The sequence below is a fragment of the Platichthys flesus genome, chromosome 11, assembly GCF_949316205.1.
Source record: "Platichthys flesus chromosome 11, fPlaFle2.1, whole genome shotgun sequence".
Classification (NCBI taxonomy): Eukaryota; Metazoa; Chordata; class Actinopteri; order Pleuronectiformes; family Pleuronectidae; genus Platichthys; species Platichthys flesus.
The window spans coordinates 20,396,398-20,421,052 of record NC_084955.1 but is presented as its reverse complement, the minus strand read 5'-3'; the positions used below and the strand labels follow the sequence as shown (position 1 = coordinate 20,421,052).

The following is a 24,655-nucleotide window of genomic DNA, read 5'->3' as shown; positions in this document are numbered from 1 at the left end:
AAGGATCTACTGAAGTTATTTTATATTCAGATGATCAATATGACTTGGTGAAACTATGTAACACGGAATATATTTAGGGTTCTTCATCTTCATTCTCTTGAATTCATTTTTGGATCTAACAGGGTTGCCAGTTGATTTCCTCTGGGTTTGAGCGCATCTTGATGAGTTAGTGCTTCAGCCTACACCTTGTCTGTATGTCTGCTTTTTGTTTTAGTTCCTTTTTTCTGTATTGATTTTTTTGTATACTTATCGCTTTGTGTTTTTGTAGCAGATCCTTTGAGAACAAGGAGCTGAACCTGATAATCACATTTATTTTTCAATATTTGAGACTTGAAATTCCCCAGGGTGTCATTGCAAACCCACATCCACTGTTTCAGCTCACCAAAAAGGAAATTCCTCCCTCGTTTAGTGAGCATGTATAGTTTTGAATGACATTCAGTGAAGCGCACCTGTGTTCTCAGTTTAGCCTCCATGATTAACCTTAAAAATCCCACCCACTGTTGCCAGTTTTCAAACCAGTGGGCAGGTGTGACAGACAGAGAGGCCGACCTAAATGGCAGAGTGTTATTTGAGTTGCTCTCGTCTTCCTGCCTTGACTCAGCAGAGCACATGCCCCCGGCCACATGAAACACTTATCAGCCTGTGGCTTTACAGTGTCCTGCCCACAGTCCCACTCGGAGGAAACTGAATCATAACTCGAAATGCTGGGTCTGTGGGAGAAACAGGTTTCAGATGCTCCTCTGACATGTTTTAGGAAGTTAACTGAACTTTAATGACTTTAAGTTTGTCGCCTGCTATTTTTGAAATATCTAGTGTGGTGTGGCCCATCGGAGCAAAGTTTGTAGCACTTTTAAAACTTTTAGAAGGAAGCAATAGTAGACTGTTATCTTAGAAATAACATTCTGTAATTTGTTTCACTATATCATTTAGATAGAATAATCAAGGTAGACAAATACATAGGCCCTTTGCAAATCGTTACGCGAAAGGTAATTTTCCTTGTGAGCTCAGGTGACCTCAGCGCACCGTCTTGCAGGATGACAAGCTCTGGTTTCTGTTTGTTTTGCTGGGAGGGAGGATCCTCGAGGCACATGCTTCAGTGTTTCTGTTCTCTCCTTTGCCAAAATTATTGGGAAGACCTCACCAGAATCCTCCACCCCCAGATCAATTCAGAGAAATGTCTCAGCATGTTTTACCTGCATGTTATGCACCTTGTCTGAATGTGGAGTGGAGTGGAGTGCAGACTGTCTGCCTCACTTTGATATCTGTTGCTATAGCAATTCCCATTGTAGATCTGTGGGAGAAACAGAGGAGTCTAATTGTGGATGGCATTCAAGCAGATGGCTTATAACAATCTGGTTTGGTGGGAGAGCATGTGTTTACAGTATTAAATAAATATAATCAATGACACATTTGTTTATCCACATGTCAGAGTCCAACACATTCAAAGGTGGATTAGAGATAAAATACATAAACTTTTATGACCATATTAAGAAAGATTCTGTGACTGTTGTGAATGTGTGTTAGTCAGTAACAACACATTCATTTTTAGAAAGGTTTGACAGCTCCCCCAACTGTTAGAGCTCATCAACTACAACAAGGTGTTACAGGGTTTGTTCTATTTTTTTACGATCTGTTGTATCAATACCAGTCTGACCACATATTTATTCAACAATTTATTAAAAATCCGACATTGCACATTCAACAATTTGATAATTGCAGCAATATGCACTCCTCTATACACAGACAATTATAAATAGAATAAATAAAGTATGCAATTAACATATTTACATGTTACACCGTTCTTTATATTGCATTTTTCTCTATTATAATCAAGTACCCATCAATGAGACCATTTCTGAACATTCAGAGACATCACAGGGTGGTGGAAAATGTCTTACAAGTTGATTCTCTTACTTTAAATATTTTAAAAGGTGGGACAGGATGATGTTACATAAATATATTTTTTATCAAAATAAAGTTTTGTGGGAATTCCAATCATGATAGACATAGCACCTGGGTCCCCCCCCCCCCCCCCATTCATCATTTCATCATGAGAATACAGCAGAAGTAAATAAACTTCCTCTTTACACTGTAACAAAATAATCCAGGATCTTAATCGTTTTTTTTATGAGAGAATGGTGTTTTTATCAGACGCTGAAATGTTTTAGCTTGGATCCGGACAAAGGGTGGAGGGTGGAGTTTTTAATACCTTTCTTAAGATTGCGAGATAGGGCCCTTTGTGGGGGTATGCACCCTTTTGAATGCTCCTCTGGGATATCTATGGAAATCAGCTGTGGATCATAGACAGTAGGTTGACACACATCAGAGCTGCAATTTAAAACCACCCAAACAAGAAGGTTTCTCTGGCTGCACGTGAGGTTCCTGTGGTGTTGTTGCAGGTTCGGAGAGTAGACTGGTCTACAGAAGAGCAGACAGCCAGCGATGCATTTTTCTCCATCCCCTGGGCATTTCTGTTGAGGTGACATGTCACAGACCGTCCATCATGGCAAGAAGGTCATCTCCTTTGCTGCTGGCGCTGGGAGACTGATCTCCCGACACCGTGAACTCTCCCATGATCTTGGCCAGCTCAGCATTGGCCTGTAGGTCCTGAAAGAAAAGGTTATCCAGCAATCACAAGGTTGGAGTGGAAATCACAGGCACTTATACCTCATTACAGTAAATCCTGTGCGACTAGCAAACCCTCACATATCTGATAATCGACTCTAAGTCCAGCAATCTGATGAAACATTTGGCCATGGAGTTTGATGATGGCTTTTTTGATGGATTCGATAGTATGTGCAGTTCCGCAACATGTCCTGACAGCTGTGACCTGATACAGACTCTGTTTTAGTTTTTCAAACATATTTGGGGGCTGGTAAAAGGAAATAAAAAAACTTGTCATGGCTACGAAGAGGACAGAGATGAGGACAGGGACACTGTTAACAGTCTGGGCCAAAGAGAATGTTGTGGGTTGAGCACTTGTCCTTGGATGACAGATTTCTTTTCAGGCCTTTTGTCACTAAATGTGCAATAACACATTTCATTTTCATCCACAATTACTGAACATAAAAAAGTGTGTTACATAAGTAAGCTTTACCTTTGTTGCTTGGATTTTAAGGACGCCATATGAAAGCTCATCAGGTCTTGATATTAACGCCTCTCTGTTATAAAGGAGATTCAGAATGTCATTAATTAAAACAAGTCAAATATATTCTTACACAAGGAGAATTATTGAATTTGACCATGTGTCAAACAACACACAAATAAAAGGACTCACTCTTCTTCCTCATCGGTGGCAAAGAGGTTGACTCGGAAACCGCTGTCTGTGTTTCCTGGATTCGGCTCTTCTAACCGTCCCATTAATTTTGCCAACAGATTCAGCTCCTCCTTGGCCAGAGGGTTGGGAGCAGCATTGACCTGCTGGACCACAGTGGATTGTTCAGTTTCAGTAGATTTATATTTAACCTGTTGTTCACAAGATCCTGCTCTTGTTGATGGTGAAATAGGAAGTAGAGAGGATCAGGCTCACTTCAACAAATTCCGGTTCATGTGCAAACATTATGGAATCATACATAAAATGTAACTTATGTATTGAAAAAGCCTAATGGTGCATGTTTTCAGTAAACCAGTTTCACCTTAGTCTTCTGAGCTGAATTTTTAGATGTTCCTGACATGAGGGTTTCCACTGGACGGCTGACACTGTACCTGAAAGAACAGATCACACACACAGAGTCAACATGCGTGTCAGCAGGGTCAAATATAACCTGCAAAAGGAGAACGAACTAATTGATATCGTAATTTTTCATTGCGTTATCCATATACTGTATTATTACTGTATCTAGATTGTCATTGTATAAATTTGAAGCTATGTCAAGTACTAATAGGCTGACTGATTTAATCTTACACACAGTCACTCGTCCAAAAGCCTTAGCGGTTCAACAGAGTAATTGTAACTTCCCTACGCTGAATCTTACTGGATCTAATCTGAAAATATCTAACGTTACAACACAATTTACAGACACTTTATAGATAGACCAACGGGTTAAAGTGGCGACCGTGATAGGTAACATCCCTGTTTGATTGCATGTTGTTCCACATGTGTTTCTCCACTCAACTCTGGATAGAGGTATAATACCCTCTTTAAAATTGAAAAGCATGATGGATACTGGAGACCCACTGCCTTGATGACAACCATTAAATGACCAACTTTCACTGCACAGTCTTACATGTTTGTGCCTAGTTTGGTGACCCTGTCTCCAAATATTTCAAAAGATCCTTCCCGAGTAGCAGCGGCGTAGTTTCCTCCATTAGTGAACTTCAGCCTGTTCACTTCTTCCCCTGTGCAGCTAAACATCCTGGAAATACCAGAAACACAAACACAAAATTTGTGTAAGTTCACAGTGTCGAAGCCAGGATGCTATAATGAACACGAGTGTGCTTGCTTTTTCTATGTCCAATATGTTTCACTGACATACAATACTTGAGTAACTCTTTACGAGGTAAACGTGCACTACATCTAAAATTAGAATGTAAATGCTTGTTCGGTAAAACCTGTGTAATGCAATTAGCTGCAGACGTGACTACTTAACATGAGAGTACACAGTCTGAGTACAATCAGAAAAGACAAAACAGCAAAAAGTAATGTGACTATCTCTATCATCCTGATTGCTTTGTGGAGGGGGATACGTGCTGTTTACAGTGGTACCTTATCAAGCCTGGGACTTGTGTTCCATGAGGCACGGGGCCACTGATGGGAAGTACAAAGCGGCCATTAGAGTTCTGTACTTTGTCCTTTAGGAAAATAGACACCTGGAATAGAACAGGATAGACAGCAAAAAAAGGCTTGTGATAAAATTTCAATAAAACACAAACCAGAAAAAAGAATATTAACTGAGAAATATCCATCCCTTGATTCAAATGATGGACTTACCCGTATATGCATGTCTTGGAAGAAGATTAGAAGGGTTTGTCTAATCAGCTGGAATTCCCCGCTACACATGGGCGTATACATCTGAAAAGTAAAAATAAACACAAGAATTTGAAACATGTGAGGTGGTGATCCGAGGAGTACTTTAGAGCTGGAGACAAACTCGTACTCAGGTTTCCCTCTCTTCTTGTTCCTATTGTATAGTTATGTTTAGTTATGTTTTGTATTTGGAGCCGTTCTGCTTTCTGCATTCTCTATCTTTCATCATTTGACCTAGTTCACTTGCAGCACACTTCAGGAAGCACTGTAATGTACGTAATGTGTAATGTGGCTACCACTGAGGACAGTGAATTCACTTGTATTGTACCTCTATGAGCTGTTGATAAGTCTCATCCACTTGGCCGAGGATGCTGGGAGTGTCTTTCACAAAGTCCTTGATGGCATCCATGTGGTTGAAGGACACTAAGAGGATGTCCTTTGGCCTGGGACAGAGCAGCACCTGGTACTTGAAGGCCATGGTCATCAAGTCATACAGCTGTTAACAGGAAAACAAACATGAGGTAATTGGCCTATTTTATCGTAAATCCTTAAACTGAGTTTGCTGGCGTATAATGAACAACAGGGGGAGCCACATACAGCGTATTCAAGATACAAGATACAAGATACATTTATTGTCCCACACACATGCACACACACACGGCATGCAAGGGGGGAAATTGTTTTCTGCTATGACCCATCTGGTGTACACAGGAGGACACACAGAGCAGTGGGCAGCCATGCACGGCGCCCCGAGAGCAGGTGTTAGGGGAGTAGGGTGCCTTGCTCAGGGGCACTTAGACAGTGGGGTGGGTTCGATATATATTCACACTGATTGTTGTGTCGACTCATGCCACGTAGATGCAAAGCTTCATTGATTTTTAAATGCAGCTCTAGTGTGCATACAGAAGATGTAACAAGAACTGGAAACACAGTGCTATTGATGGCAGATCACGATTGATGTCTGGACTGATGTTTAAAGAAAAACACTAAATAGTATACAACTGGTTGCTAATAACCGTCCTCTACCTTGTCCATGCTGGCTTGATTGAGTCTCATGATGGATGCATGGGCCAGCCTGTCGAACACAGTCCGCAGGGCCTTCTTGGAGTAAAGCTCCTGCGGCTTGAAAAGCTCCTCAAGGAACTTTTTGTTGAACATGGTGGTGATGATGTCATTCATAACTAGTGAGGCAAACAGCACAAAGAGAAAAAGTCCACAAGGGTTAAGCGAGGTTAGACAAATGTTCTCAGCGGCAAGCAAATGAGCTATGTGTAGAACACTGTACGTTGGCCGAAACCATTTCAACCAATGCCTAATCCCAAAGGCCCGAACTAAGCAGCAGCGTGGAAAGCCATAAGCATGTATCCTACTGGTAAGCAGGTAATGTTTGGACTCCACTCAGATGTTTATTCATGTGTTGTGATGCCTTGCTGCAAGTTGCTGTTGAAACTGACAGAAAGATCTGCTCCATCTGATCTGCTCCAGGGTGAGGCAAACACACTAGGTTGGTGCAGCAAGGCTGGGATATGATTTCTGTAGTACTACTTGCCCATAAGGAAGCCAAAGTTAGGGGCTTCTCTTAGGGCAGAGAAAGTATGGTGACTCAAAGCATCTTGATATATCTAAAAGATCAAGTGAGATTTGTATGTTCTCATGACATGTAGAGCATGGTTTGTGACGTGCAACATATGGGCCAGTGTGGTTGCGTGTAATCTTATTTAGATACGGAGAATTTACAGATATTGATCAGTGCATCTTAGAAAAGTCCCTCCGACTATTCAAAGCCACAAATATTTGCAGACAGAACTTGAGCATGTTAGCACCATGACCACTAAAGGATGCATCAGTGTCTACAGATGAGCAGTATACATCATTTAGGAGCCAATCTTTGAGTGCAAGGTCTCATATGGTTCATCTATCAAGTCTCACTGTGTATGGAGCCGGTTGTTTCAGTCTAGGCCAAAGCAGAGAGAAAAACTACTGAGTGCATGACTGTACTGAAATACCTCTCCTTCTGTCCTCCTCTATCCAGCCAACTTTTGTGGAAACTTTATGAATTAAAATAGGAGATAGAAAATTCAACAAAATCCTGAAAACCATCAGAGGACATCATGTGTTGTGGTTGTATGCTAACATTCACATCATACAGTAATATGACGTCTATGATCCCATTCATAAAGTGTGTATAGAGTTGTGTCCAACTGTATTCAACTGTATCTGCAGCAAGACATCAACACTCATAAAATATCAGGGATAATTAAATACTGTAATAAATACATAAAACTAATAAAACTTAAGCATATAATTCCCCCCCTCATTTACTAACAATGGACCACTTGGAATTATAATTACAGATTTGTCCAGGTGCAGTTGTCTCATTCAAAATAACCTGATGTCTGTGTGAGTTATGATTTGATGAGAACATGTGTATTCAGCAAAGATCACCACCGGACTGATTCATTGTCTTTATGTGTTTATTTTACAACACACGTCTGGAGTGAACGTGCAGTTGTCGTATTGTAACATTGCGCGGTGGTGACACTTGTGTTGTTAGCTGCTTAGCTGCTAAAGCTAGCTACCTTTCTTAGCCTTGTCCGCGGGGATGTTCTGGGCGCGGAGCCGCTGGTCCAGGATGTACAGCATCTCCCCGCCGAGGTTGATGAAGAGCAGCGGCAGAGTCCGTGAAGACATGGTGGACGTTTGGATGTCTCCAGAAAACAGAAGAGGCTAAAGACGCTGCTAGCTCGATTAGCATCTGCTGCTGGGATCTGTTTATTAAAGCCTCTTCTGGTTGCCAGGCCACGAAGACAACAGCCAATCAGAGCTTTGTGTGTAATGACGTACAGAAAGAGGGAGGAGTCAGAAGGATGCAAAAGTTACTGTCAGTTTATAATATAATATAATATATTTTAATGATATACTATTGAACAATACGTTACAAAGTAGTATAATATAATATAAGATATATAAAATTATGTTTTTGTAATGCAATACAAATAATATATCATAACATAATTTATACAAAACAATGTGAAATAATATATACAATAAAATGTAATACAATGCAATACAATATAGTACAATACAACAAAAATCTGGAGGTGGAGTCATAAGCCGAAAGGTTTGGGAGTCACCGGTTTGTGAATAAAAAAAAAAATTAATAAAGGACATGTGTTTTGTTAAAGTAATGGCACATCTGAACTTGTTCCCACAGTAAAAAATACATGAAACAAAATGAGTGAACAATGTAATTTATTTACACTGATGCAAAAAAAAAATGTAAATCGTCACAGTGTTACACAGACACACAGTATAAAGCTAAAGGTGAAAATCCATTCAACATTTTAAAATGCATATTTCATTGATTGCTCTGCATTTGGCAAGCTACAGAAAAAAACACATTACGTCCACAGCAACAGGCCAAAAGTGACAAACAGGAAAAGCTGTCGAGCAGCCCAGAATGCTCTGTGTCTGGTTACTGTGTGACCTCTCCGCTCCTGATGCGGATTTCTCGTGCCATCCTGCACAACTCGCAAAGTCCACAGAAACAAGACATCAAGGCGTCGTTGCACACGGTTCCCTATGGTTCGAAGATTGCGAAAAAAGAAGGAAAATATCACAACATAGAATGTTACAAAACATGCTGCAATTCACGTTTGTCGATCTCACGGAACACCCAACATTTCCTGAGTTCATGAAATTTCTGTCTTTCACAAGAGCCGTGTTACTGAAGTCAATTCTTCTGTATGAAACCAAAAAGACATAACTGCCAAACATGTTTACATTGTTTATAAATGTGTGACATACCTGAATACCATAGGTAAGTCTCATATGAGTCCTCATGGCAGTTATTCCTCCTGGCACACAACCCAAGCAGCAGTTTTCTCCATACTTATCCGCGGTGTAGCAGCTCAGTGCAAGTGGACACACGCAGCCAATAGCACCTGCACAATAGAAATATATCAGTGACTATGTAAGAGGAAAGGTTTCTGTGTCTCAGAAGTGATGACATCTGGGTCTTTGGTGCATGTAAAGAAAATACAACATGTCAACATGGGTCATCTTAGATTTGAACTCACAGACAAGAAAGTCACTGCAGAAGGAGCAAAGGCCCGTGCTCCACTCTCCTGTCTGGACATTTGTCCCATAGCCGCCTGCACCTGGTTGACTGGTCACCACTGGGTTTGACATTTTGGTTTATGGAATTTGATTCAGCTGCATAGTGAAGAGCATATTAGGCTGTTAGTATTGGAATATAAACAAGGTGGAAGAGCTGCAGAAGAGATGAGCCTGAACAGTCTTTCCAGGTTCCACATTACATATGACATTTGGTGTCTGTCATTTAGAAATCAATTGATAAATGATTGACCTTTCTACATCTTCATGAGAAAAATGTCCCTGTACTTCCAGGAAAAAATCTTCTCCAGACAATCAGTGTGCAACAGTTCAGTTTCTTATTTGCCAATGTTGCTCAGAGATTTTTTATTGGAAGATTCTAAATATAAAAACATGTCATAGAATAGATTTTTCTTAAGTCAGACAGGTCAGAAGTAGATCATTATATTGGAGTTAAAACCATACAAAGGACCAAATATCTCGTACAGATGCAGACATTAGGAACTTAACATGAATCCAGAACTTTTAAAAATACAAGTGAACCTTTACGAAATATGGCTCATGACCATGGATTGATATCATTTTAACTAAATGACAAGATAATCTACTGCGCGTGGAAAAAGAGGTGACACTTACCAGAAGAGTCTATCAGTGTTGTGAGCTCCTCCTGATCAAACTGACAAACTGCCCACCGCACAGGAAACCGTGACGAGCTTGAGCTGTGAAACACTGTTTCGCCAAGAACATGCTGTGTCTAAGATGTCAAAGATCTGTGGTGATTTTCTGGCAAACATAGACCATAAAAGAGTTTCTGTTTTTCTTTGCCGTATCAGATAGTGGGTATAATATTCAACAGATGCAGATCGCTCTGTTATAAGTGGCTGGATGGAGATCATGCAATCAGTAAAGATCAGAAACTCATGCAGATGTGAGAATATCACACAACAAACATCCACAGAACAACCACAGCTGCATCACATCCTTTGTCACCTAAGTTGCAAGTTGAATCAACATGTGTCACCACTGCAGTTTGTTAAAGACAACAATTATTTACTCAAGAATCAAACCCGTACCAAACTATATTATACTAAAAGATGTAATATTAGATTGCTCTAAATATTACTGGAAAATTCCCAGTACTATACATCCAGTGCAGTCAAAAAAATAGTGATGGTGAGATCTTATGAAGTCATTCAGCCTATTGGACCTGAAATAATGACTATAAGGTTAATTTCTGACACCGTAACGTTTCACTGGATCATAATAAGATAATTATAGTAGTCACACAAAATAAAAGACAAACATTGCAATAATCCAACAACCTCAATTGTACATCCTCGATGAATCCATCAACACCTTTGACATTCTCTGTCCAACAAAACATTTCTCAGATCTCAGTCTAGGTTTAGTGCCAATGGATTTCATTCAGCAAAGTTAACACTAGTATTGCGATTGATAACAGGACTTGCTCTTGTTAGCAGATGAAAAATTACCAGTATTGACGTCATGAACCACAGTTGAAAAAAACCTCAAAGCCGCATCTTATGGTTGAAAAGAATGAGGCTATGGACACTTTGTGTCACCAAACCAAATTGTTCCTACTTACTTGTTTGACTCAGTAAGTTCAGAAAACACATGAACCTTGAGTGAGCTCAATCACTGCTTCACATATATGTTCGGACACCTTTTGAATAATTCATTTCTAACAATGTAGTAATAATCGCTTTATCTCATTTATTTGGACATTTTCAGAAATCAGACATCAACCCGAAAACATAAGCACATTATATTTTATTTTGATAACATGGAAAAGGAAGCCGTTAATCCAGATTTCAAAATACCTTAACTTAAGGTGTAAAAGTAAAGATGTGTGGAGATTTAATAGTTTGCCATTCACTCTTTTATAGTATGATAAAGTATATATAGTATGACATATTTTAGAGGGTTGTCGCTTTTGTCTTGGCTGCCTCTTCTGCAGTGGAGGCCAAACTTTGCTTCATCTTCAGTCTCACCTCTTCTTTCCTCTTCTGCACCTCTTTGAAGACCTGTAGAGACACACACAGATGAGTGAGGGGCGGTCCAACACCTTCAACGTGTTAATCAGTTTGACTGTAGCAAATATAGATTTAAGAAGAATAATGGAATCATTTATCCGCTACCTTAATGCACAGGGCCTTCTTCGCCAGCCAGCGACGGGTGACTCGTCTATAATACTCTGGGGGGAAGGTGTACGTGATTCCTAGCTGCTCACACACTTTCTCAAAGGCGTCATAGCGAACCAGTCGAAGGCATTTCAACATCTTTTTCCTTGTGTCAATGGCCATTAGCATCCGCCTCTTGTTAGCTTTGTCCTGGAGTGAAAAAAATAAATAAAATCACATTAGAATGAGGATCTTTCAAATGTGATTCAAACAGCCCACATGTGAGGGAGTTAGGATATTTTAATTACAAATATAACAGAGAAAGTTACACAACCTCTATTCCCAATCTAAACCAGTTACAACAAAGGTGCTCAATGTGTAATGCAATGTGGAAATTTCCAACCATAACTGTGCTACGCATGTTTTCATTTCATGTGGGGGAGTACACAGGATATCCTGTACTTCACACACTCTTGACACCAGAGGAAGACAGAGAGGAAATGTGGGGATGTATTCATAAGTGAACTTTTCTCATGGTGCAAAAACTTGTAACGTAAGAAGTCGACCTGAACACAAACCAAACTGATTCTCCTTCACTGACCTTGTGATGTTTTTGCAAATGCTCCTGGTAGTTTCGGATTCTTGCTGTCAAAATAGCCACTGAAGGAACAGACAGTAAAAAAAAAGGATTTTTTCAAATAGAGTTAACAAAGGTTTGTGCAACACTGAAGCAAAGTAACTCACCCTTAACTTCCACTGAGCTGCGGTCGCTCTCATCCCTCTGGACTTTTGCAATCAGCTGTTCCTTCTTCAGTTGTAGCTTGTCGCTCTGAGGAGATGAGCATTTAACTACTTGTTAGTGCCTCTGCAGCAAGTCAGTGTGAGTTTCAAGGAAATCAATCTTTAGCAGAGTAAAAAAATAAAACAGGTCAAATATGGCAAACCACTCTGCTGAGGTTCAAGAACTTACATGACATGCCAACTCCAGTGAAAGAAGTCGTTTGACCACATCATCAGTCCTGATAACAGAAAACACACCGGTGTTAGAAAAGTAGCAGATTATTGTATAAATACATGAACACATATTTGTAACAAGGCTTAAAGCTACATTTGAATTTGACTCATTTTATGTGAGGAACAGTTTATATGTACGTTTGAGCGAGAGGTACGGCTGCATAGTCCATCCTCAGCATCGTTGGAGGAAGATCGCTGAGCTGGCTCTGAGGAACTGGAACACACAACATATTTGGTTGAAAACGGAACATTTCAAAAATGATAAAACATGGTTTGGTGACAATGCAGCCTCATCATTTACCTGTCTTCTTGGTCTTTGCACCGCGGGCATAATGTCTCACTGGTGGATGAAGAGCAAAGATTCCTGCAACTGAAGAGAGAGAAGAGATATTTAATGTGTGGTGAGAGGCAGAATGACAGAAATGCTACAAAAGGATGATTGATAAAGAACAATTCTATCAAGTAACATGGTCTGATAACAAGCCTGATCCTTTTCAAACCATACAGTAAAGAAACCTGAAATGTCGGTTCAATATATTCTACATGTTAGACATAGTGGTGGATCTGTAATGCTGCCATCTCTTTAAACTATTTGAAATGATTGTGTTCCATAAAAGCCTATAAAAAATATAAATAAAAAAGGCAACTAATAGGAGGAGGACCACAGAAACAAACAACATTCATCTCGTGTTTACATATTTCAAGAGGAATGATTCACTTCCAGAATCAGTCATGTGGCTGAATGTGGCACAGCGGCCCCTAGTGTTGATGTTTGGGTACTGGTGGTGTCCAGGCTAAATGACGACCAATAGGCTATTAGCTAAGTGTTAGCTGACTCTGATCCTTTAACTTTTAGCTGACTGTTAGCTAACTGTTAGCTCCGGTCCGCTCCGGTCCGCTCCTGCCTGTTTCCTCGCGTCTCGGTCGGACTCACCGGCGCTGACTCCTCCCGGTGCTGCGACGAGAGCCGAGCTGCAGGTCCACGGTTTCACGGCGCAGCCAAAATCCCGTAAAACACCGGCGGAGGATTTCAGGACGGTCCGCAGAGCCACGTTAGTGAACATGGCTCCGAGCAGAGGCGAGGAGGGACACGACTTATGTCTGGAAGTGATGAAGATATCACAGGTAGCGACTCTCGACCCCTACACGAGAAGCGCCATTTTGATCAGACCAAATGAGCCGAGTGCGTAGCGGAGCGTGTTTGATCGAGGCTGGGCTATCGATCACAGAACACATCGATTGACCCAATAACGAGAGGTCACTTTTGGTTTATGTGACAAAAACAACAGGAAACCTAGATCCGCAGCCTTTTAGATCCTCCTTATTTAATTGAGCATTGAAGAGCCTTTGATAAACAACTAATTATTTAATTTACTTTATTTGAAAAGGTTTTAGAGGCTTTTGGTTGATTGGTTTCGGGTTGAGATGTGTCTTTTATACAAATCAATCTAGAAATATCAGTGAGAATTCAATTTACTGATTTATACCTGATTACAGGCTGTTAACTGTGCACATACATTTACAATACATCATTGTCATATTGACATTAATTAGTCGATGAAATGACAACGTGGGAGACAACAGCAATAATGTTCAATAATAAATGTCAGTGGTATAAATGGACAATACTTTCATCTTGTGACCTTTTCATCAAATAAAAACTCACAGATTCTTTCCGTCAAAGAATTTTAATCCATTTACACAGTTTAAAATCATTTCCCTCCAACTTTCACAGGTAAATTGAGGTATAGAGCATTTGAGGTTACTCTGAAATATGAGTTAATAATAGTTACACTTCAGGGTTTACCCTAAGGATCACATTTGAGTTGATTTGAGAACTTAAGACATGTTTCAATAAAAAGGAAAAGACCATGGAAAAAAACCTGAGTGACATTAATTTGGTCTCAAATCAATTTCATAGAAACTGTTACTCTTTACCTGAAATGGGCAGGAGTGGCCTAGGGGTAGAGTGGTCGTCCTCCAACAAGAAGGTTGGCAGTTAAATTCTCACTCTGCCCCATCTGCATGCCGAAGTGTCCTTGGGCAAGATACTGAACCCCTAAAATGGCCCCTCATAGATGTTGAATGCACTTATTGTCGCTTTGGATAAAAGCATCTGCCAAATGACATGTAACATGTAAATCACCTTAGGCTGCAATGTTGAGTGAACATTTTACTTTACTTCATCCTGTTTTTACCAGCAGCTCCACTTCCATTTTAATTTCCATCTATTTGTTACATGGAACTGGTTCTCCTGTAGCACTGTGGGTAAACATGTTCAGTAAAACAGTCAGCATAAAATTACATTTCTTCTTCCTTTATGAAAAATGTCATGTTATATATCCACAACAATGTCCTCTCAACATTGTTATTCATTTTGGTAAAAAGACTGATTTCCAAAAGAGGTGATATTGTTTCACAGCTAAAACATTGGCTTCATAATCTTTCAACATCAGTTTAATTTCCAGCTTTCCATAACCTTTATTCACAGCTGTATGCTACTACGGATCTGTCTAACACAATCTATTGATTACAAAAAACAAGGCTATCTGGCAAAGCAGTTATTCTCATTATCAGTAAAAAAAAATACTTTTAGTCATTTTGAGTATCATTCATAGCTAATGCTCGCAGAAAGGGAAAGTCGTCCCAACTGATAACTTGGTCCACCCCTTCTTCGACGACACACTCATGCCCTGGACCGAAGAAACACTGCTCCCTTGGCGACCCATCAGTCGCCATATTCTGGTAGTATTCGGGACTGAAGGACTCCTCGGTCTCCAGGAGCGGTTGCGTGGACTCAGAGCGCAGGTAGACGTTTGGCTCTTTGGGCAGAGGGCTGCTGCACGGGTCAGAGAACATCACAGTGGCATAGGGAACAGAGTCGCTGTTCGAACCTGTGTATCCAGGGATGAAGGGTGAACCACAAATGGACTCTCCCAGGTCACTGGTGTCCTCTGTGCTGCTCAGCCAATGATCATCCTCTTCTTTGTTTAGTTTCATGGGGAGGTCAAGGAAACTGAGGTGGGACAGGTAAACTGGATTGGGCTTGTCACTGTTGGGATGAATATACTGTCGATGGAAATAAGTTGGTCATGAGTGTCTCACATCTCATATATTACACGTCATTACATTACATTGCTTTTTGACCACCTGGGGGCAGTTGAATAAGCTCTAAAACAAAGACTATACAAAGATGGATTCACTAACAGCTACCCAAAAGTGAAGCCAATCATCTTGATCGCCACCTGGTGGCTGGCGGCAGTATAGGTCATAAACCCCACCTCCTCCATTTTCCTGTTAAGTTTGATTTTAGGTTATTTGACACAAAAATTGACAGATGAGATTGACTGTCAAAATCGATATCAGCCTTCTTTTGCTGAAAATAGATACGTATTGACTCTGACTGAAGAGTCAGGTGATAATTATCATCATACCTCTCCCTAAAGCAACACCTTTCACCTCACACAGAATAATGTGATCCAGTGTTCATATAAACTAAGTGAGTAGTGCAGCTTTAACCAAATTAGGGGCTTATTGCATAAAAGATTGGTGTGTGGTTTATTGTTAGTACCTGTGATGTCTCTGATGTCCATCTCTTAATGCTGCTATTAGCAGGATCAGGAACAATCGGCCAAAGTTGCCCCTTCAGCCTGGAAACAGAGAAACAGAAAATGCATGCAGTGAGAATAACCATGTTACAGCATCACATCTTAACACAATGTGACAATGAGCTCACCTTTTATGGTTGGAGAAACAAGTCAGGACTGTGAAAATGATCAGAAGTGAGAGTCCAACACCAGAGGCAATTAAAATTATCACAATGGTCACAGCATCTGTGAAGAGAGGAATGCATACTCTGAAATAAATATGTGAGTTAAAAATGATCAAGCTGTGTCTCTACCTAACAAATAATGATACCAACCAAATGGTTCGATTTCGAATTGAATCCTCGACCCGTTCAGGCTCCGACCAGCCGTGCTCACCATCATGAAAGCATCATACACAGTCACAGCTTTCAGGTCTTTCAGGATCACCCTTCTCTCCTGCGGGTCAGCATTCACAACTGAAAGACACATCAGGCATTAGATAATATGAATAACAACATTAATAATAATAATGATAAATTTAAATTCTACATCTCTTCTTGACAAAGTTAGATAGTGCTTCACAAAAGGCTAAAACAACAAAAATCAATCAAATCATAAACATTTAATCAAGTTAAATATACATTTTAATTAAAGTAAAAATGTTGATAAATTCAAGATTCTTTAACTGTAATGTTTTAGGTAGAAGCATTTTCTACATAAAAAAAAAGATTTTAGAAATTATTTATTTCACCAACCATTAATGGGACCCTTCTGGTCCCAGTAGAAAATGTTGTAGCCCTGGATGATTCCATTTCTTTGCTCCAATGGTATCTCATCCCAGGTGAGCTCAATATACGAGTGCCACATCTTTTTAATTTGTATTTTTGGAACCATGGACGGAGCTTTAAAAAAACAGAAGAAATGTTGTCATCATGAGTGATTATCACAGTTCCAGCTGCTATATGAGCTCAGAGCTTCAATTACAGTTTGATTATTTTCGGATTTAAAACCCTAAGCCCAGCAAAAGTCATTGTTCACGTCTATCCACAAGGGGGAGTTATTCCATCACATTTCAGGTGCTTCTGATCGATTGCACAATATATTTTTTTCTTTAAGCTCATATAGCAAACTCTATTCTCACTTCTTCAAAGTTCAGGCAGTCTGACTCTCACACCTCTGACTGCTCTCAGTGCGATTCCCCCGGCGTCTGCGGTGACTTACCCTTTTGTCTTGAGTAGGCATTAACAGTCTGAGGAAGGCCTATCCCATCCTTAAACCTGGGATACACAGAGATCCCATAGGGCTTGTAGGGCTCAAAGCTTCCTATTGATGAGAGCGAGGAAGTTAGAGTGGATCAGGGCTCCTAAGCTCCGAACAGTGTGTACAGGCGGGTCGGGCCCAAGGGGGAAAAATGCATCTTGCATAAGAGCGATTGTTTGAGTTGTCGTAACAGGATGAGCAGCGGAGCAGGAAAACCAAATAAAGGTGGAATAAAACAAGATGCACGTGGATTTTAGAAGGTGCAACACAAATACAATAAAACACACCTGTTATAATGAGGCTGGACTGGTTTCTGTCTGCCATTTCAAACTTGGTGAGGGAGAGGTCTGTTGTTAACAGAGGTCTCCATTCAACCACATAACCAATGACACCGGAGATATCCATGTTTTTCCACTGGACCAGAAAGGCTGTGTCATCCTGAGGAACGGCTGAGATCTCTGATATCCCTGTAAGACCTAATGGCACAGAAAATATGTTACGCACATTAAGGGAAAACTATATCAAACATGAGCCATACTCCAAAGCAGCACATTTAAATATGCTAGCTGTTACCTTTATGTTTGTGAATGCGAACCTCAGTGGGGGGGGATTTCCCGACTGCGTTTACAGCGCTGAGGTACACTCTCTTTGCTTTTCCAGGAAGCTGGAAAGTACAGTAGCTCCCCATCGTGGTGCACTGCTTCCCCTTTTCACCCGGCGCTTTCTGCACCGAGACGATGTACGACACATTTTGGCTGTTAGCGCGGAATTGTTTTGATGGCTGCAACAGACAAAAAAATATTAAGGAGACATTTCAAAGGCAGGCCTCACACACTCAGGCAGAGCTAGAACAGAAAATACCATCAGTGTGTGACAGGTGTCAGGCAATGTGTGTGATGTGTGCACCTTCCAAAACAAGTGTACGTTGAGCTGTTTGTGCATGGGATCCCCTGATAGCTTCATCCACCAGTCAAGGCGTCCAGTGGGAGCTGAAAAGAGAGAGACGGCTGTCAGCTCGGCGGCTCGTCAAAAGCCGGTGTTTCCTCCTCTCACCCTTTAGAAAGTAAAACTTTTCTCTAGGAGACAGGTCTATGGATTCACTGCCAGAGTGTGTGGCAAGACTCAATAGATCAATTTAGTCCTGGGCTACAGAGCAGAGCAATGGGAGATGTAGAACATGACATTAGCATATATTGAAAAGAGCAGAAAATGGAAGAAAAGGCGATAGATTGGGAAATGCTGGAGTGACTGATTGTGTCCCACTGAATTGACCATAGCCCCCACCAGTCTCCAAGGTGACTCCGCACTGGCTGCTGCTCCACTCGCTCCAGGGGCTCTGCTGGTATCTGACTCGGATCTGGGCACAGTACCGAGTCCCATGGAGCAGGCGGCATTGGTCCAAAGGTCTGGTTTGTTTAACCCGGCTCACAAGGATCTGACAAATGTCCAAGAGCACACAAGCCTTACAAATAGGACTCCAGACACAAACACACACACATTGTTATGTACACAACCACCTGCAACCAAAGGTGATCATCTACGCTTTCAGTTATTATTGACACTGGATTGATTGGCACTCACTGAGTGTCCGCTCCATTGATGGCTCTCAGCAGTCTTGAGTTGGACTTCCAGGTTCAGGTGGAAGCCAAGCATCCAGACCTGGTGCTGGGATAATCTCCAGCTCAGCCTCAGGCACCCGGATCTTTTAGGCACTGCTTCCGCCTTCAGAATACTTGGTGGGTCAAACTTAGCTGAAATAAAAGATTCATCAAAGCAGACACATTACGCTTGATCTCTCCTTGATCTATCTATCTATCTATCTATCTATCTATCTATCTATCTGATTGAATGCTTTTTGCATGACCTGAAAACAAAGGTAAACTAGATCAAAATGCATTGTGTTCAGTTATATTTCTCTGTACAAATCCTATATTGTATTATTTCATATATCCAAACAGAAACCCAGGTTTACATTTTCCTTGTGTCACACCAAACTAACAAGGAGTGATTTCTGGCTACTTGCTGGGATGAACATGTACGTGTGTGCAACCTGGGAAACAGGTGAAAAGTCTGTTGAATGTGGAACAGATGGAATATTATATCATCCACATTTTGGATTTGGATTCTGAAAGTACCTTCAGTGTAATGGGACTAGATTAAATCCACAAACTGGGGCATGATTAGATTAAGAAGAGAGAAAAATGGAAGAGTAGAAGGAAGGGTTGTTCAGGGCCGTATATCCCTCTCATTAAACAGCGGAGAGTGGCCGGTAAGTGACTTTCTAATGGAGGTTACTGCTCGCTCATATAACTCTCACCTGCACTGATGGGCTCGATAACGACGGGCTCTGAAGTCGCCTCTCCAAGTTCATTCGACGCCCTCACATATATTTTCATATCAGAGTACAGGACGAAGCCGGAGCGAGGGATGGTGAAGTGGTGGACGTCCGTCGGGGGCTTGTAGGTAAAGTTCGCATTTGTATCCCTGAAATTAGGAAATCGGGAGATGTAACTGTGCAGCCACATTATTTTTGTAAATGACACTTGCTACTTAACGGTTTCAGTGTTTTCCTGAATCTTACCATATCTCGGTGTGGAGGGTGTACTGGGTGGGGAGGTGGGGGTTCTGCTGTCCAGCGGCCCAGCTGCAGGTCAGGGTTTCCGGGCTGGTGAGGTTAGTCTGACAGCTGAGGTTCTGTGGTGCTTCTGGTGGATCTTTCACATGGAAAAACAAAGTAAAGTCAAGTTTTTATTCAATGGAGCAGTATTTGTTTAGTTTATATACCTTCATTTTGATTTTGATTAACTTAACCTTCACCTTCTTGGGGTTATAATGTTTTTAGTTATCCTTAACACATATCTGGGTATAGAGTGTAAAATAGTGCTGCTTCTTTTTGTTTTATTGACATCTCTGAGACATGTTTTGAATCATCTTACGTCAGATCTTGGTTGATGACAAAGGACAAAGGTCCAGGTTTCCAGGTCCATTGATTCAAGAAGTTCAATCAATTCAGTATTGACATTTTCATTTTCTTTAATTTGATATGTTGAAGTTAGATTCAACAATTAAATCTTCAAACCAAAAAACCTAATATCTTTCCCAAATCTCAGTTTTAGTTTTGTTCCCTCGTGAACTGGCTCAACTGATCCTGAGATGAACGAACGTAGAAGAACTTTGAATCCTGCTCACATCCAGCTCTGATCTCCACTCCTCCCACGACCTGGGGGGGAGAGGTCTGGACGCAGCAGGTCAGGACGGCCCTGGTGTGATTGAAGCTCGGTATCACAACCTCAGAAACCCCGTCGCTCTGATTGGCCGCGGGGCTGCTGGGAAGGAGGCGACCGCCGAGGCGCCACTCTACACGAACAGCTTGTCCAATGGCCTGGAGGCAGTTGTCACTGATGACGCAGGTGGCTGTGACCGGTGACCCCAGGGTCACCACTGAGCTGGGGGTCTGGATGTGGGCACACGGCCGTCTGACGTCCTCTGAAAGGGAGAAAATCATCTCTTTTATTTCTTTGCTATTATAAAGAAAAAACATCAGCAGAAAAAGAGGAGTCAGAACAGTTTTCGTTGTCACTGCGATTTAGATATTTCCATTTAGATTAGATATTTGATTCTGAGACACTCACCACTCTTCACTTCATTCACGAGCACCACCAGCATCACAATCACTGACACCCATGCGGATATCATGATGATAAAACCTGTTAAAGAGTCAAGATGAAGCGCATTAGTCCTACATTATAAAACAATATGTCTGAATTGGCCTTTTAAAGCAACGCGCTGCCTCGTGTGAAGGAGGAACTGAGAATCATAACGTCTGTCGCTTCAATGTGCTGTTCCAAGTGTTTGGTAAGGACGGCTGATGTGAACAAATATGTGATCTCCATTATGCATCATATTTCAATATAAATAAACAGATGCATAGAGAAAGCACTGTCTGCCTCCCGACACAGTGGAAACAATCTGCAGAGCTGTTCACAGAACAGAGTCACAACAAACCCAAACGCAGACAGATACATGACACACTCATGAATAATAGAAAAACAGCCTGGGAACACATTTATGTAGCATCATTACACAGAGGATGTGACATTTAGAGCTTTCCTCGCAGTAACAAATGTAAATCTGAATTCTCTGCAGGCAATAAATAAGTATGCTGTTCACACTGAGTGAATCTTCGCTCCTATACTCTTCTATTAGAGGGATGAAACTCCTCGGAGCAGACAGGAACATTGTAATTGCCGGTTGTTGGAAGGTAACTAGCCTTGCTGGGCGTGCGCACCACAGCTGATTGATCATGTATAATGAGTAGAAGATGGGAGCTTGAGAGCCTAGCAGATGGAAGCAATTCTCTGGCACATTGTGTTTCTGATATTAAGTCAACAACACGCTTCTTAAATCGCAGGATCAGTTGGGAACTGTCGTATCACAACAACAGTTGTGAGGGAGGTGGAGATGAATTCAGATATTTTTTCTTTTGAATACTCACCATTACACAAGCACAAGAGTTTAGAATTGGCTGATCTCCGGATGCCGGACTGTGGACATGCCACAGCTCGACTGCGTCTCTGTGTGTTTGGTGAAGGAGGAAAGACAACAACTATTTTTACTCTGCAAAGCCAGAACATTTTGTACGGACACCAAAATAAATGAAAAATGTACATTTAGTTTCGAAGTCTTTCACAATCATGTAAACACAACGTTTCACATCACAACATGTGTTGAAATGACCCCTCACATTAGTGACTTATAGAGATTTTGCAATAAAGTTATGAAAGCCATATCATCCCACACAACAAGCTATTATTTGTGATTGTACTGTCCTCACAATTCTATTTACTATTATTTGTGGAATAATAGAAACTGGTTTTATTCAAATAAAATAATATAACATAAATCCAGTCCTATATGAATACAAAGGGATATTATTCCCAATTGATCAAATTCCCATCAGCCACCTGACCTGAGAATTTCTGTCCAAGAGAAACTACACCCCCTGCTGTTCACAGTCAACACCTGCAACATCGCCACCTCAATAGAAGATGTTACTTGACAGTGGTTTGATTCATATTCAAGCTTTAGCTTTGACCTACAATTAAATGTATGTAGACTTGTAAACTTGCTTTTGTAAGATCAGTTGATAGATTCACTGATCCCTCAAGCAAAAAATAAACAACCAACCAAAACCTTTGCTAGCGCCTAGATGTGAGGAACATCGTAGCAAAACAATGCTTTTAACTGGTGGTGTTAAGTCATTGTGGGTTTGAAGAAGGCAGCAGCAGGAAAAGCTGTGTGCCGATGTGTCAGTTGACCACAAAGACAAGTTCTCTCTACACAAGGAACACAGAGCGAGTCAGAGACCAAGTCGTTGAGAAACTTCCTGTGGTCTTGGTCTTGTTGTCTGATGAGAATCTGCAGATCCTAAAGGCCGTTATAGTCCTGAGGCTAAAACATGACGTTAACATCTACTTCAAAATAAGGAAATTCATTCTTCAAGGTTAAATTCAACTTATTACTTGGAAAAAGAAAAAAATATGTCTGAATGAAAGTGTAAATAACCTCAACAACAAGACTGGGAGGTGTTACTTTATTAATTTGTGACTTCACTCAGGCTGGCAGTCAGATCGACGCTGTCACTCCGTAGAAACCGTAAGTTTGCATTTAGCGATGTGAGGGAAATGGGATTTCTGCCTGTTTCTTATCAGCAGCGCACATAAAGGCCTCCGTTTTTCTCCTGCTTCCCTTTTTCTGCTTATTTCTAATGGGTAATTGCCTGTGGCTCGGACAAAAGGCTAATTGGGAGTAGGGGGAGAGGGAGGGGGGAGCAGAGGGAAGGGGGCAAAGAAAAGATGTGCTTTTAAATTTGGAGTTTTGTCAAAACAACACAATTTGGCAGAGTTGAAAAATAAAGACTGTATAAATGAAGAGGGGCAATTTTCAGTGTATTTTCCGACTCCTGCTCTGGTGCCAACATGTTGTATAAATTAACTTTGGTGTCTCTCTGAGTCATGTGACCATATGTAAAGAAATAGTTTGCTGTAGCCACCGTTTCCTTTCCCGTTGAAGGTTTCAAAAACGCCCACCATCAGGGTTTGGCAATATCCTCGACACAGGCCAACCTGCCACCATTTCCCCTTTACTGTGTTCTTTCTCACTCCAAGCCCTGTGCCTTCAGATAAGGATTTTTGAAAAGGTGCCTGCGACCACAGTCATTTGTTAGTCATTGAACCGTTTCTCCATAGTCAGACACAGTGAACTTTTGTGTCAGCAGTTGTAAAGCTCCAAACGTCTAAATACGACCAAAGGCCTCTGTTTCACATCCTCTTTTCAAATGGATGAACAGAGCATAAATAAGTTTTCCTTCCTGAACAAATGGATATTACATCCATAGTTACACTCTCGCTATTAAAATAAAGCAAATTACTGTTTTCTAGGGAAATCAAATCAAAACTTAGATTTAAGGTTAAATTTGATACTTTTTCAATACATCTCAAATATTTTATTGTAAAAGGATTATCTTATCAGAGAATTCAATCTTGAATATTCATTATTTGAAGCTCCTCTGTAGCTTTTGTGTTATAAAAATATATAAATACAAAATATATATAAATACAAAATATATATAAATACAAAATATATATAAAATGTTACATACACAAAGATAACGAACAGCCCAAAACTCCAATAAACAAGTGTTTTAAATATTAGTAAGTCATTCAATATGATTAGTTCACAACTATCCATGAAGAACCTGCATCATCCAAGTTTTGCAAAGTTTTCCTTTTCAATCTGGCTCAAGTATCCAAATGAAGGTAGCAGAAAAATCACTTGAGGTGAAAACAAAGGAGATGCAGAGGGTTGCCACTCACCACACAGCAGCTGCAGCAGACCCAGAAAGACAAGGAGCTCTCATCAGCCCTGATAGCAGCAGATGAAAGAGTGGGGCTCAAAACAACACAGATTGAAGGACGTGTGTGTGTGCACGCGGGTGTGTGGTGTGTGTGTATGTGTGGTGTGTGTGTGGTGCGTGTGAGCCAAGCAGCAGCAGCAGCATCAACATCCTTGTTTTGAATTTGTGAAACTTCACTCTTTTCCAGGAAGGAACACGTGACTGAAGGGGCCCAAGTTATGGAACGGATCCTTTGTGTGCTGATTGAATTCAGGGCTTTCACGAAAAGATGAGAGTTTGATAGATCAGGGGGAAAAAACTTCCAATCTGGTACGAATTCAAATATTCCTGACAGTCTCCACATGAGGTCATGTTTTCAGCCCAGTCCGGTTGTTAGATAAATGGTTTGTATGTTTGCTTGTGAGCAAGATTGCGCCACAACTACTGGATGAATTTACACAAACTTTACACAAGGATTCAGCTAATAATATTAATAATAATAATGAAACTAACAATAATAATATACGTGATTAATATCTTGAATTAATAGTGAACTTATTTAAATTACAAAGTGCTTAACAGTGGCAAAAAATAACAACAACTTGTCATAAGATCATCAGTGATATAAACCAGACTTGCGGGGCATCTGCGGCTCAGGAGGTAGAGCGGGTTGTCC

At 40.8% G+C, this 24,655-nt stretch overlaps 3 protein-coding genes across 4 annotated transcripts; all 3 read right to left on the bottom strand.

The window, feature by feature from the left end:
* Nucleotides 1-1,660: 1,660 nt before the first annotated feature.
* oscp1b (organic solute carrier partner 1b) lies at nt 1,661-8,443 on the bottom strand. Of its 2 annotated transcripts, none has more exons than XM_062399435.1 (10): nt 7,546-8,443; nt 5,993-6,147; nt 5,295-5,462; nt 4,931-5,011; nt 4,706-4,809; nt 4,227-4,355; nt 3,636-3,705; nt 3,278-3,420; nt 3,098-3,161; nt 1,661-2,607 (listed from the first exon to the last, which is right to left on the bottom strand). In XM_062399435.1, the coding sequence occupies exons 1-10, from the start codon at nt 7,655-7,657 to the stop codon at nt 2,488-2,490; spliced, it is 1,146 nt and encodes a 381-aa protein (XP_062255419.1). In that variant the 5' UTR covers nt 7,658-8,443; the 3' UTR covers nt 1,661-2,487. The 2 variants fall into 2 exon arrangements, with proteins under 2 accessions (XP_062255419.1, XP_062255420.1); XM_062399436.1 differs by having other exon boundaries at nt 3,278-3,417.
* A 2,413-nt stretch (nt 8,444-10,856) lies between these two features.
* mrps15 (mitochondrial ribosomal protein S15) lies at nt 10,857-13,423 on the bottom strand. Its single transcript, XM_062399437.1, has 8 exons — nt 13,172-13,423; nt 12,539-12,607; nt 12,376-12,451; nt 12,194-12,242; nt 11,968-12,052; nt 11,825-11,883; nt 11,242-11,433; nt 10,857-11,127 (listed from the first exon to the last, which is right to left on the bottom strand). Exons 1-8 carry the CDS (start codon nt 13,299-13,301, stop codon nt 11,020-11,022), a joined length of 768 nt encoding a protein of 255 aa, XP_062255421.1. The 5' UTR covers nt 13,302-13,423; the 3' UTR covers nt 10,857-11,019.
* Nucleotides 13,424-13,906: 483 nt separating this feature from the next.
* On the bottom strand, nt 13,907-24,071 carry csf3r (colony stimulating factor 3 receptor). Its single transcript, XM_062399808.1, has 17 exons — nt 23,960-24,071; nt 21,580-21,658; nt 20,717-20,791; nt 20,274-20,570; nt 19,666-19,798; nt 19,402-19,568; nt 18,666-18,835; nt 18,369-18,519; nt 17,991-18,073; nt 17,658-17,865; nt 17,372-17,560; nt 17,046-17,147; nt 16,580-16,726; nt 16,160-16,300; nt 15,974-16,070; nt 15,809-15,887; nt 13,907-15,306 (listed from the first exon to the last, which is right to left on the bottom strand). Exons 3-17 carry the CDS (start codon nt 20,778-20,780, stop codon nt 14,830-14,832), a joined length of 2,505 nt encoding a protein of 834 aa, XP_062255792.1. The 5' UTR covers nt 20,781-20,791; nt 21,580-21,658; nt 23,960-24,071; the 3' UTR covers nt 13,907-14,829.
* Nucleotides 24,072-24,655: the final 584 nt, after the last annotated feature.

Coding starts and splice junctions, on each gene's coding strand:
- mrps15 (XM_062399437.1), bottom strand. CDS start 13,301: ATGTTCACTAACGTGGCTCTGCGGACCGTCCTGAAATCCTCCGCCGGT. Junction 11,884..11,967: donor CAGCTCAGTGGAAGTTAAGG/GTGAGTTACTTT, acceptor CTGTTCCTTCAG/TGGCTATTTTGACAGCAAGA. Junction 11,128..11,241: donor AGAAGGCCCTGTGCATTAAG/GTAGCGGATAAA, acceptor GTGTCTCTACAG/GTCTTCAAAGAGGTGCAGAA.
- csf3r (XM_062399808.1), bottom strand. CDS start 20,780: ATGATATCCGCATGGGTGTCAGTGATTGTGATGCTGGTGGTGCTCGTG. Junction 17,561..17,657: donor TCGCATTCACAAACATAAAG/GTAACAGCTAGC, acceptor CTGTGCCATTAG/GTCTTACAGGGATATCAGAG. Junction 16,301..16,579: donor CCAGAAGGGTCCCATTAATG/GTTGGTGAAATA, acceptor TGTGTCTTTCAG/TTGTGAATGCTGACCCGCAG.
- oscp1b (XM_062399435.1), bottom strand. CDS start 7,657: ATGTCTTCACGGACTCTGCCGCTGCTCTTCATCAACCTCGGCGGGGAG. Junction 4,356..4,705: donor CAAGTCCCAGGCTTGATAAG/GTACCACTGTAA, acceptor TGGTATTTCCAG/GATGTTTAGCTGCACAGGGG. Junction 3,421..3,635: donor ATTCAGCTCAGAAGACTAAG/GTGAAACTGGTT, acceptor ACTGTGGTCCAG/CAGGTCAATGCTGCTCCCAA.